The 13507-nt window shown below is 42.4% G+C and overlaps 1 protein-coding gene across 4 annotated transcripts in view; it reads right to left on the reverse strand.

Moving 5' to 3' along the window:
* Positions 1-2186: 2186 nt before the first annotated feature.
* The window catches only part of znf609b (zinc finger protein 609b), an 80606-nt gene continuing 69285 nt past the window's right edge, over positions 2187-13507 (reverse strand). For 3 of the 4 annotated variants that reach the window (XM_026162600.2, XM_026162628.2, XM_080306984.1), the window contains 5 exons: positions 10347-10434; positions 6210-8499; positions 5722-6076; positions 4058-4411; positions 2187-2752 (listed from right to left, as the gene is read on the reverse strand). In XM_026162600.2, coding sequence (XP_026018385.1) covers positions 2709-2752; positions 4058-4411; positions 5722-6076; positions 6210-8499; positions 10347-10434 — 3131 coding nt within the window. In that variant the 3' untranslated portion in view covers positions 2187-2708. The remainder of the gene's footprint in view (positions 2753-4057; positions 4412-5721; positions 6077-6209; positions 8500-10346; positions 10435-13507) is intronic. The other variant, XM_026162618.2, reaches the window with a different exon arrangement.

Genomic DNA, 13507 nt, shown 5'->3' on the forward strand with positions numbered 1-13507 from the left:
ATTTAATGACAACATGGTCAATATTCCACTCAGATTATAATCCTTTAGAGGAACATTAAGACTGCTCATAAGCCACAGCCCACATTGAACCTTTAACAATGCCCTATCCTGAATGAACCAGCACATCAAATCCAGCCTAGAGTGGATAATGTGCCCCTCCCCCAACACAGAGAAACCGAATCCCTCTCAAATCTATGCAAGTAGCATGTGTATAGAATTTCACTTACAACCCCTGAGGTATAAGAGAACTGTACTATAAAGCCAAGAGGGAACTCTGGTACAAGAGGACACGTCTGCAAATTAAAAAGAAGAAGGGGACCACGTGTTAAGAGGTTGAAAGGAAAGCAGAGAGCTCATTGGGCAGCTTTGAGCCTCCCGACTCCCGTTTCGCTTTAGTTTACGATGTTCGTGTTGCTCCACATTTTGACTGGCTCACACTTCTGGTTTTGTTTTGTGGAACATCTGATTGGTTCATGCTTGTAAGAGTAACAGCTGGATTTTTAATAGTTTTCTTCTGTTTAATGTGCTAATAAACTGACCTTCCAGCATAGGCAACAACGTAACAATTAAAACTACTGTCAGAGGCATCAGACTCATTTGCTCACTTTTAGACTAATCCAAAGCTAGCTGCTAGTTAAAAAAACAAAACAAAAAACCGTGTGTGTGTGTGTGTGTATATATACACACAAGCTAAAAAAGAATCTGAGGTGGATGTGTGTTAAGGTGAAGCCACATGAGCAAGCGAAGCACCAAGAGAAATTTTAAGCCTTTTCACACTGGATATTAACCTAAAAATGACATTTGATTTTGTTCCAGTTTGTTGTCACTGCAACGTACAACCACAGAGTTTGAAGACTTCACCTGTGAAACTCTGCCTGATCTCCCCATCAAGGTCATGTTGTTGTACAGCACTGCAGGGCTTTTAGCATGGCTGCTTTTTATTCATTTCTTTATTTCCTGCTCAGACTTGTGCCCGTGCGGTCTTCACCGATGTGTTAAAATAGTCACCCTTTGACTTGATTTTTATTTTGGGGGAAGTAGAAAAAGCTGCAGGGAGCCAAATCTTCTCAACAAGGGATTGCGCTGGGTGCCAGAGCAGGTTATGCTATTTCCACCTCAGCATGCTACAGTAGAACTCCTTACTGAGACAGGAATTCATGGTGTCCTAATGTTAAATGTTGTAAAATCAGAAGCATTGCAGAAAGCAGCCCAGAAGTGCACCAGGGAATGACCCTGAAGGGGAGAGCGGCCAAATTTGAAGAAGTCCCGGAAATAACTCGTGAACTGTTGTTTTTGGAGCTGGAAGACAGCAATTCAGAAGTCTATAATGAATCAACCTGCGCATTGCTCGGTTAGGATGAGTGGAGATGTGAACCAAGTTTAAGGTCAAGCAAAGCCTGTGGGGGCAAATAAAGAAGCACACAAGACGTTCAGGAACTCCACAGCAACAGTGACCATCTGAGCGCATAATGGTAAACGCAGCAGTGAAAGCTATTAAACAGTTTTTTAAGCAGTTGCGTGCTGGGATAAATATAAACATTTATGCACATAAAAGTAGGATAAAAGTCTATATTACAGCAGAAAAATACATGGGTGAACTTTCACATTGTTTACAGGAAACAATCAAAACTTGACAAGCTTGAAGAAGCACAATCTTACAGTAAAACAAAAAAAACCAAAAACACCAGAACACACACCAGCAGCCCGATGAGCGTGACGATGGAGCGTCCCGTGAACGGATTGCTCGCTAATGTGGCTTCACTGTTTGAGTGAGTGGCAAAAACGGAGGCGACCCCTTTGCGGTGTGAGGAAAAGATGACGGGACCGATACCAGCATCAGACACATTCGAAGATGAACGCAATGATATGGAGCAGAAGTGAAGGAAACATGAATAGTGTTTATTCTCCGTTGAGGTGTACGCGGTCCCTTCGCAGAACATGACGACATCATCCCTGAAACACGACGTGAGGGTTCGAGGAGGATGGGGAAACGATGATGGAAAGTTGAAAACAAAAAAACAAAAACTTCAGTCTCAGGCTCTCAAGTCTCTGATGAAAGCAGCTTCTGCCATATTCCCTCTCCCCACGAAATATAGCCAACAATTTGTCAAGTTAAGGATATACTGTTGTTTCATGGCATACGAGAAGCCAAAGACAGAGTTGAAAACAATTTCAACGTTAAATCATTTTTCTTTTTTTCTTTTCTTTTTAAACAGTCTTTAATTTAGTTTGACCCCTCTTTCCCATCAGCCACCCAACTTCCTAAAATCCCCTGCCAATTTCTTTCTGCATGTGACAAAAAAAAGAAAACAAGAACAAAACAAGAAACAATGCAGTCCAAGGAGAAAAATACAACAACAACAAAAAACAACAACAAAAAGCTGTTCTGGCAGTCCAATAGTCTCTTTTTGCATTGCATTTGTTGACAGTGCAAAGACTAGATAATCAGCGGGTTGGTGTTTCCTCTGCGTGACAGGGCAGAGTGATGGCTTTGAACCTGGGTTATATTATCAGTTCTGGTACAGACCAAGGTTTGGAGAATTTGGGGTCTTTAACGAGAGGAGGGGGAGGGAGAAAAAAAACAACAACAACAGCAACAACAGTCTGCCTTTCCTTGGGACAGAAGAACTAAAAAATATAGATAGAAACACCATTCAACTGATGTCTAAAAGGTAACACCCGGGAGATCTTGTTCTCATGTGATCCAGTCATATGAATCTTTGCAGGGTTGAGGTGTGACGGTCAGGTTTTCCTGTGAAGGATACAAAGAAAAGAATTATTTATTTACACATATTTCAATTTAAAAAAAAGTGTGTGGAGAAAATACTTTACACGCATCTGTAACTCAGTTCTACTTGAGGTTTTGCTGATCACAAAGGCTGTAATTTGTGGTGCTGTTTAACTCTGGTGCATTATGCATTAGGTATCTTATTTATATAAGTGAGGTGGACAAAATAGTAGAAACACTTATGAGTTAATGTGATACAATTTAATAATAATAATGATAATGGATTGGATTTATATAGCGCTTTTCTAGGCACCCAAAGCGCTTTACAATACCACTATTCATTCACTCTCACATTCACACACTGGTGGAGGCAAGCTACGGTTGTAGCCACAGCTGCCCTGGGGCAGACTGACAGAAGCGAGGCTGCCATATCGCGCCATCGGCCCCTCTGGCCAACACCAGTAGGCAAGTAGGGTAAAGTGTCTTGCCCAAGGACACAACAACCAGGACAGAGGGCCCAGGGATTGAACCGGCGACCTTCCGGTTACAGATGCGATTCCCAACCCCCTGAGCCACGGTCGCCCATTTAACAGTGACTCCATCCTAAAGAAGCTTGATACAAACATTTAACATCAAAACTTTTTGTTAAAACTGTACTTAATGTTAATACAGGCAACACATTTGCAATGGAAGAACAGAGGCATTTGTCAAATTCACTGTAATTTGACTGAGCTGCCACTAGATGTCAGTGCAGTCTGCAGTGGACTTGTGTCTTGGGCTCATTCAACATCTCTATTATCAACACCATGATCCAGTTGTCCTCAGAGGACCTACTTAGGAATGGATGAGCTGAGAGGCTAAAAGTGCTGCATATTTGACTAGATTGCAACAGAGAAGTGAGGGCTTTGTTTTTTTTGTTTTGTTTTTTTACAGGTTGCTGCATCTTTCTGGAAGCCATGACATATAAAGCCATGACAAAGAAACATACAGTTTTACTTTTAAATGACATTCTACATCTCTGAACGTACTCCTAACTTGCTGCCTGAGCTTTTTTAAGATGAGCTGCTGTGTGACGCACATTATCTGCCACCTGCATTTGTTTGAAAATGCTGCTCTCGGTAGGCTTGTGTTTTGCCTCCCTGTCGGTTGCTGGTGGTGGGTACAAGGAAGGGGTTGCTGCTTGATGGCTGACAAGCAGTTAAAGTATATTTCCTTCTTATGCTCGTTTTTAGAAGACCCGATGGTCACATGTTTAATTTACTCTAACAGTCTGCTGCATCTGAAAGAAGTGAACATTGTATCTACAGTGAAATGGGATGACTGATTTACCTGTGGCGTAGGACAGGTCATATTGCAGGGGATATCCCAGGTGGTGGTGAGAGGGCATGATCCGCTGGGAGGGTGAGGATCGCGGTCGGTCCACATCTCGCTCCCTCTCCCGATCCCTGTCTCCCGAAGCTCCCCTGTCCTGCTCTCTTTCCCTGTCGTGGGGTGGCTTGTCACCTACTGTGGGGGATTTGCTCTTGTACTGGCTGGTATGCAGATGTAGGTTGTCCAGGGCTTTCGAGTCTGTTGCCGTTTTGGTGACAGTAGGGCTAGCACGAGATTTGTCACTGCCTTCCTCGGTTCCGGCAATTTTACTCCCATATGGGGAAAAGGGATAACCTCCAGGTAGATAAGAACCTGAGAGTGACAAAGAAGATTAGTGATCCACATATTCAGGTTTATATGGAATACAAAATTAAGATAAATACTGTTAAGATTACAAAGTAATAGTTACACATTGGTAACTAACCACTTAGTTGCACAGCTCACATATCTCTTCACTAGGGATGGGAATCGAGAACCGGTTTTCATAGAAAACTAGTTCTCAGTAGACCAATTCCTTGGAATTGTTAGTCTGGCTATTCCCTATCGATCCCAGTTATTGGTTCTTGCACTTGCCAAAGCAGAATCAGTGCGGTGATTGCTTTTTGTGCTGGTTTTCCTCTGTGCTTTGTGCGGTCAGCTTTGTTTTTTTACTAAGAGAAAGGTCTTAGAGGTCCATGTTCTCATTGGTGTGTGGGGTTGTAGCCTCAGGTTTATTTTGTTAAATGGTGATTATAAAACGGTGGGTTTCAACTATTTTACAGAGTGACATTAAAGTAATGTAACGAATAGTATAACAAATTACTTTTTCTCTGGGAGTAATTAAGTAATGTAGTGCATTACTTTTAAGAAATAAAATGTAATAATGACTTTGAGTCACGACTCCAACACTGATCACAGCAATGAGGGTAAAAGCTTCAACAAAAACGCACAAACATTTGACCCACAGCATGCAATACATTTGCATGAATGTAATTTTGGTGGCGACTCTAAAAACAGAGCGAATGAGAACCCAAAAGACAATCAATAATAGAATCAGAATCGCTAAATTCTTATCAATTCTCATCCGTATTCTTCACTGACATCCAGGTTGGTATAAAAACACTACTCTTATTTACTCTACATAAAGACTAATATTTGGGCTATTTACATCAGATCCTCCAGGAATGTGTGGATTAACACAAATTCAACCATGCTACTAGTATTTATAAGTGCAAGCAATCCTGCAAAATCAAGTGAATGCAATTTTTCCCCACTCTACACCATTTTCAACACATGTAATTTTATTGATAGCCTCTTAGGGAGTAGAATCATTCTTTGACTTAAATCATGTAATTGCCTTGAAAATTACTCCATTGCCATGCTTCATTTCTAACAAACTGTACCAAAGGACTGCAATTATTTCATGAAGCTATTAAATATTACCACAATTACCAGTGAAACAACACAAAAAGTGCTGTTTTTATGATGGAAAAGAAGAAGAATAAACTAATCAGAAACCCTCACAGATTCAGCCAACAATCTTTATATAAACTGCATTATCACAAAGTAAACGAGCAAAAATTCTCATTTTTTCATGCTACATTTCATAATTGCTTGTATTTGGAAGAAATCCAAGGTCATACCTGGGTAATTCGGCATCATGACCGAAGGCATTCCCCTGTATCCAGGGTGGTTGGGGTCATAGCCTTGTCCGTAGGGGTAACCATGCATGTAGGGCATGTAGCCTTGGTGCTGTGCTAGTGGTGATGAGAACTGCATGTGGGGATTAGAACGAGAGTCTTTGCTCATAGCACGATGATCTTCAGAAGTGATTCTGGGATCACTGCTCTCTTTGCTGTCCTCCTTGGGCCCACTTTGACTGTCCTTGGGCCTGGGCCTTTCATCCTTCAATTTACGATCATGTTCCCGGTCTTTCCATCGAGCATGTTGTTGCTGGTGCTCATCTTCTGCTTGAGACTTCTGGCTCTCAGGGTACTGCTAGGGGCAGAAAAGAAGCTCCAAGTCATCTAAAATCACTATCACCATACTAGAGTGGTGCATACCTCACAAAGCATTATCAAAACAGTTTTACAAACATATTGTAGCACTGTTGAACTGGACTGCTACTTACCTGTCTGAACCACATGGCCTGCTCCAGCCCTGCCTGACCTCTGGATTCAAGTGCTTGCTTGGGATCTTCCTTTCCATGGTGACCTCCTTCAGTCAGCTTCATCTTTAGTCCCTCGGGTTGTTGGGACTTTGAGTCCTCCCCCTTTATGGTTCCCATGGATTTGGAGGTCGGCTCAGAGGGGGAATCCCTGGATTTGCTTGGTTGCTGCTGCGCCTTTCCAAGGTCTGACTGACTTGGGGTTTTGGAAAGGCTTGGCGGCATCAGGCTTTTTTGTTTCCACTCATCCTTCATGGAAGATTCTCGCTCTTTCATGGCCACATCTGACTTCTTCTCAGCAGCACGATGCTGCTCAGCCATCTGTCGCTGGCGTTCCTCATACGGTTGCCGGTAGGCTGGGTTGGTGCTCATCAGGTAGGCTTGATCAGGATGGTATGCGTACGGAGGGACGTAAGCATACTGGTTGTAGTACAGAGGCTGCATGTACATGTTAGATCGCTGTTGGATGACTGAGGGTTGCTGCTGCTGTTGTGCAGGAGCAGTGCTGTCAGGTTTGCGATCTTCATGAACCTCAACCTTGACTTTTTCCTCAACTTGATCCTGCTCATCATCCCTTTTAATCTTTACCTGACCTTCGGCAGCTGTTGTACCTGGATTGGGCCCACCAGGACTGGGGTTGACATAATTGGGTGAGTAATAAGTGTCATACCCAGGATAGTAAGGAGAATCTTTGTTGGGTGTCTGATTTGGAAACAGTGCCTTTTTGACACTTTCCCTGATGGCTTGGTCCTCTGTCCTGACTTTAACAGCTTCTAGTTTCCCTTCACCATCTTCACCAGCATCTGAAATGTCTGAATATGCTGGGCTGTTGGTTTTGACTGAAGAGTTGTCAGCACCATTCTGGTTCACTACGTGAAGTGGCGTGAGAGTCTGTGGAATCCCACTACCATCTATTCGACTGGCAACACCAATGGATGGGCTTGGGGCGTTGTCAGAAAAGCTGTAAATCTTGTCAGCTTCAGCCTTTATACTGGCCAAGCGACTTTGATGAGTTTCTGACGAGCCGTTAAGAAGCCCTTCCCCCTTACTCCCCTGATCGCAAGGCTCTGAGTACGGAAGCTTTCCTTCCTCCAGTTTTCCTCCCTTTCCTGGAGGCTTGGGGCTATCAGCTTCCTTTCCACCATCTTTTTTCTTTTTGTCTTTCTTCTTCTTGTCTTTGGAGCTACTGGAGGCAGGATCTCCAATGGCAGGGGGTTTAGGCTGTGTGCCTTTCATTTGGGGACTCTTAGGGATTCCTTGCATCATTTGGGTAAGCCCCGGGGAAGAATTTGGGTTTCCAGGAGGAAAAGAGTAAATCTGCTGGGTTGCTGTTGGGCCAGGGCCAATTGGCCGTGGTGACTTCAAGTTTTTCTTATCTGTTTTTGCACTTGTGTTAGCCTTTTTAGACTTCTCCGATCCTCTCTTATCATCTATACCATCGTTACTAGCCTCATCTGTGAGGCAAGGCCCATCCTCACACCCATCCATCGGTGTACCGCCTGTTTCAGCATCCGTTTCAGCAATTTTCTTTTTACTCTGTTTTGAACCAAACTTGCCAGGAGATGGAGAAGGACTTTGAGCATCAAAGTTCCTGCCTTTTGGAGTGGCTGAACGTGCTGGAGACAGGCATCCTTTCTGAGAGATAGATGCTCCATTACAGTTTCCTGGTTCAGGATGGAGAGTTGAGTCCTCCCCATATTCGCTGTCACCATCTAAGTCCAACTTAATGTCATCATCATTGTGAGCGCGGGCTTGGTGGTACTTGAGACCGTTAATGTGCTTGTACTTTTTGTTGCAGTTAGGGTGTGGGCAGTCAATAAGAACAGGGGAAGGGCAGCTACGATCGAGGGGAGGTGGAAGTGGCTCAGTCTTAATAGAAGGGATAGGAAGGCCTGTAGGTCCCACCCCTCCACTGTTGGAATTTGTCCGCATGCGTTTGTTGCCTTTTGTGTCCTCTGAACTGGAATTGGGTTCCATGTCTGAGGTTGGCTTGGTCTTTCGTTTTCCGGCTGAAGAGGGACTGGCCTTGATGTCCTCGGTGTTGCTGTTTGGTGGGGTACGGCGCTCTGATGGTGTCTGACTGCCCCTCCGACCCTTGCTGTTAGAGGCTGCGCGTGTCTTATTATTGGTGGTGCCCTTGCTGTCTGATGAGTTGCTGTTTTCGTTGAGAGGAGTGTTGCTATTCGGTCTCATTCGTTTACCCCGACCGCGACCATTCCTCATCTCCAGATCACTTGTAGGGGATTCACAAAACCTGCAACAGTGTTAAAAGATCGCATTTAGATTTGTATTGTCAAGTGCCAATTATCAACATTATGGTACATAATATAGAGGAAATTTGACTAATGATTTTTGAAAATTAACATTGTGGAAACCTAATAATACTACTTCAATCAATACCTCATTCAACTTTCATTTTATTATTTCACACCATTAAATTACTCTAAATATAATTGGCTTTATGACAAGAACAGCCTGTCAAGAAAAATGACAAATCTCATCAGCGGTGCAGTCAGTTGTTTTCGCTTAATGGAAATCACCCGTGTGTAATTAAGATGTCACAAATGATTTTATGATAAATACACTTGTATCTGGAAGGCAAACCGCTGTTGCCCTCATTACTAGGAAAAAAGGGTCAGTTTCTGGCAACTGTAATGCTCTCTAAGGACCTTTAAAGCAATGGTTTTAAAGCTTTCTTTTTTGTTCTTTTTTAATCTCTCCACAAACAAGCTGTAGGGTTGTGCTTGGCCAGACCAATATTAAAACTATTATGAGGATGACTTGTTTATATTTTCACTTGCAATGTCATATACAAGGTTATCTAGTCCCATCGGTAATAACTTTATTGGCACGGACAATAATGGCGGAGAGTTAAAGTTACAATAAACAATGTCACTCATACTAAAATAGATACACTATTGTCCCCCTCTTTTTCCTCTTGTAACATAATAAACTTGATATTTGGTGCTGAACAAGTGAGTAAGCACTTTAAACAAAGCAACATGACATTCCTAATGAAAGACATGTAAGCAACATTGGAAAAGACAGCCATGAACATTCGAGCTGCTTTGGTAATCAAAACACGCAGTCATTCAAATACTTAAAATAGCAGTTTGGCCTTATCTCTCCATAACAGTAATGCAATTATCTTCAGCACGGCAGTGAAGGTTAGCAGTCTGTGACAAAGTCAGACACAGGGCTGGTATGACTCACAGCTTCCCCTGCAAGTCTCTCCAAAAAAATTTCAACCTCAGCAGGGGATGTGAATATATCGGTAGACTGACTGGTTCTGGAATTTAGACACATTACAAGCCCAAGTTTACATTCAGTCTGTTAAAGGCTTTCTGATTTATTCATGGCTTGTCCCTAATGTGGTTGTGCTGCAAATGCAAGATTATCTCAGTCCAAATGCAGCACAGCAAACAACATGTACTGAGCATTATTGTAATATACTGTGATACATTAGTATTATACAGCCTCTTCTTGTTTTCCATTAGCACTGGTTTATCCTTGATTTCATTAGATTTTTTTCTGTTGCACTTAACCATGCATTTCAAATATAGATTTATATTTACATTTAGATACAGTGCGGGTGTTTCAAATGAAAGCGAGTGTGCCTGGTACAATCCACACACTGTGTATTTTGCATAACAAAGGCAAATACCCAGAAATTACAACAACACCTCATGCTACCACCCACATAACAGTGATCTAAGAAATTGCAGCCGTTGTGATAAAGAACGTTATAGCGTTGAGGAAAAGCTGTCAGTTCACTGAGTGGATTCTGCAATCTGGCTAATTAGAGTATCTTTGTATCTTCTACTACTGCCTCCTGGGACATCAGCTGTTTGCTAATGAATCCTGTTTCTCCAGGCTCAACGTAAGGACTAACATGTACTTGTAGGTCCAATGGCAAGTTGATGCATTAGGTTTTATATCCTCAAGCCTGACTCTGCTACAGCACATTTATATCAAACAGAATATGAAAGGGTTAAGAGGCCGAGCACCAAATGTTGGAGAGTAAAAGTAATAGTATGCAAACCCTGCTTTCTCTAATAATAATAATAATAATAAAGAATTGCACAGAGCCATGCATCTTACCTCGGGGGAGCCCAGTCATGCCGTGTACAGTCCAACAGGGTGCCCACATATGTCTTGTTTCTCCAAGTAACATTGACCACTAGCATGCCTGTAAAACAAAAGATCAAAGATTTACATATTTATCTTACACCACCTATTAGAATATATTAAAGGAAGTGGATAAAATACAGCTCATATACCAAACAGAATATTTTACTGCGAAGTCCCTACATAACAGCAAAATGTAAGGAAAATGATGCTACAGCCATAATGCACTGTGTTAATCTTCGCTAAAGGGTGTCATATGGAAGACAGTTTTACAATTCAAAGGATCCTTTTTTTAATCTTCTTCACACAGTAAAGCCGTGGGGGCAAGACTCACTGATATCTTCTAAATGACTTGGAACAGACTCAGCTGCAGTCGGTATTGTAAAACCTGTAAAAATAGACACTTGCAGCAGGTCTCGCTGAGAACGATCGCATAGATTTTACCGGGAAATACTCACACAACACCCATTCGATTTAAATAAGCCATCTCAAAGTACAAGAGAGTTCCCTGAGGGACAATTACTTAGATGCAAATATTTTCGGCAAAACTTCTATCTCGCTTTGTAGCCCAAAAATTTACAACCTTGGAGAGAATGTAGAGGCAGTACCACAGCTTATGAAAAACAAGCAACAAGCTCCTGGGCTCAACAGATTTCAGTGAGGATGGCTCTTTCTGACAATGTGCAAAGAAAGCTACTTGACTTCAGTGGCATTCCAGCAATCTGTCACACTTAGAAGCTTCTGCGTTGCCTATTTGGCTCATGTGAATACTGTAGCATTCGGTGTGAGCTACACGATCCCACTTGTGCTAAGTGTGACACCTGAGCTCACGTTTTACAGTCTAAAATGAGAGATTCTAACATTAGAGATAAAATTAAGATTCGTTTAAGATTGCATTAACTAAAATCCTTGTACGTGGATGTTTAACTGCGGGAGTACGTTTCATATTAATTCAAGCCACATTCCACACGGCGGCTCCTGTTGAAGGTCGTTTTAAATGGACGCTGCGACGGCAGGCAAACGAAGGATAATCCGAAGATTTGACCCGTAAATTCAGAAGTGAATCATCAACCAAACGGCTACAGTGGTTCAGGAGCAACGACTGTGCACAAACACATTCTGAATTTATTGCCCACACCATCCCCCCTCTCTCTCTGCTGGTGACCTCAGCTTGCCACTTCAGCACTGCAGAGAAACTGGAGGCTGCAGTGAGCTAACTTATCTAATGGCACAGGAATGCTGGCTGGCAGCTTCCATCCCTCCGAACATTTTATTAGCTTAGGAAACCTCTCTTGCTCACCCCATTTTCCCTCTCTCCTTCACCCTCACCCTCATTTCCTCTTTTCAATGGTATAACCATCCCTGGCTTACAATCTTTTCCCCTCCCACACACACACACAGTTCAAGTCACAGTTCAGACCTCATTTTTCTCTTGCTGCCTCTGGCATAAAGCAGCGAGTGTATAAGGCATTTATATATGTTTACAGGAACCTGCTGACACTTGGCTACAAGTCTCTTCCTTCAATCTATGGCTCAAAAGCATGAATGTTGGGTCCAGGCAAGATCCAACTGCAAATGTCATTTGTGTGTGTGTCTGTGTGTTGCGTAAAGAGAGGTTCTCCAGTTCAGATTTCTGTCACATTAAAAGAACCCAGACCCTTTCTGAAACGCCTTCAACAGCACCCTCTCCCCACCCCCCTAAGCTCTCCAAACACTCCAGCACAAAATGGCTCTGGCAGCTGGTCGTGGCAGGATGTAAATCAAGGCAGGGCAAATGAATGAGTGGCCTTTCATGATCTGCAGGATATAGCCTTCCCGGCGTTCTCTAGAGAAGGGTTTAGAAATTACACTACGAGTTGTTAAATGATTTAAAATTAGCATTTGGTCTTTATGTTTGACTGTGTCTTCAGTCGCTGGAACAATGCATGAGCTTAAGAGGGAATTAAGTGTTAGTAATGCCAGCAGCACTGATTGAGACACTTAAAAGGGAAAAAAAGCATTTTCAGATACACATTTCTTTGCCATTTGCTTGAGTCAATAAGAATTTTGACACGACCGCCTGGAAGAGAAAGCGACACATATATTAAGCTTTACACAGATTTACTCGAGCTCAATCAAAGTGAATGAGTGGTATCTCTTAAACCATTTTTGAGCCACTACAAAGGTTTTCCATCACAACTCAGGTCTGAGCTCAGTTATCAAGGTCTTTGACAATCTTGTTCTGAAGAAATTCCACGCCGCATTTTATCTTGTGATAAGCATCGCTGTCTTGTTGGAAAATAAATCTTAAGCCACAATCTATTTGACACTGGCTGTTTTGCATGAGATTTTCTTCAGGAATTTCCCCATCTTTCCCTCAGCTACAGCTATCATGTGACAGCCAGTGAAAAGCAGATCACAGCGTAGGGTTTCAAATGTTTAACCTCGTGTAGGCAAAGTGGAGGACGGGTGATGAGAATAGATGGCGTGATCAATTTGCATTTGCAGTCTAAATAGCTTGCCGATTTGATTGGAAAGAAATATTATGAGCGGTCAGAGCAAAGGGTCAATTGATACCTTAATTATACTATAAAATGCAAAACATTCTGGAAATCTATTGGGGATGCAACAGGAAGTGTCAGAGGGTCATAAAGAATGTGTTTATCATTGTATGCTTCCTTCAGTGATGACAAACAGCATCATTAACAATATCACAGCAACACGTGAACTATACTTCTACATCAGATCTACCAGAACCCCATTTTAACCCTACGTCACGACCTTGTATTTAACCTGACGTGCACCAGATAAAAGGAGTTTCTGGTTACTAAGAAGGTTAGGATGCAGATTTCCCACAGAAGTCTACATCAAGCCTAAGGTACTTGATAGTTTTAATTGTATGACCCTGGTAAGCCGATATTTTGTATGCGCCTTTACTCTTCAACACAGCCTGAACTCTCTTAGGCAAGCTTTCTTGGTATTTCTTAATACCAGCTCTACTTTGGATATTGGCTGCCTTTTGTTCAGTTCTTTGTCAAGATGATCCAACACTACTTCAGTAATGTTGAGGTGTTCCTCTGTGTGTGGCTGTAGACACTCACCTCTCTTCTGACCTCCTCTGTACATAGTAACACTGATTTGAAATAAAAATGTCC

Source organism: Astatotilapia calliptera, chromosome 1 (assembly GCF_964374335.1).
Source record: "Astatotilapia calliptera chromosome 1, fAstCal68.1, whole genome shotgun sequence".
Classification (NCBI taxonomy): Eukaryota; Metazoa; Chordata; class Actinopteri; order Cichliformes; family Cichlidae; genus Astatotilapia; species Astatotilapia calliptera.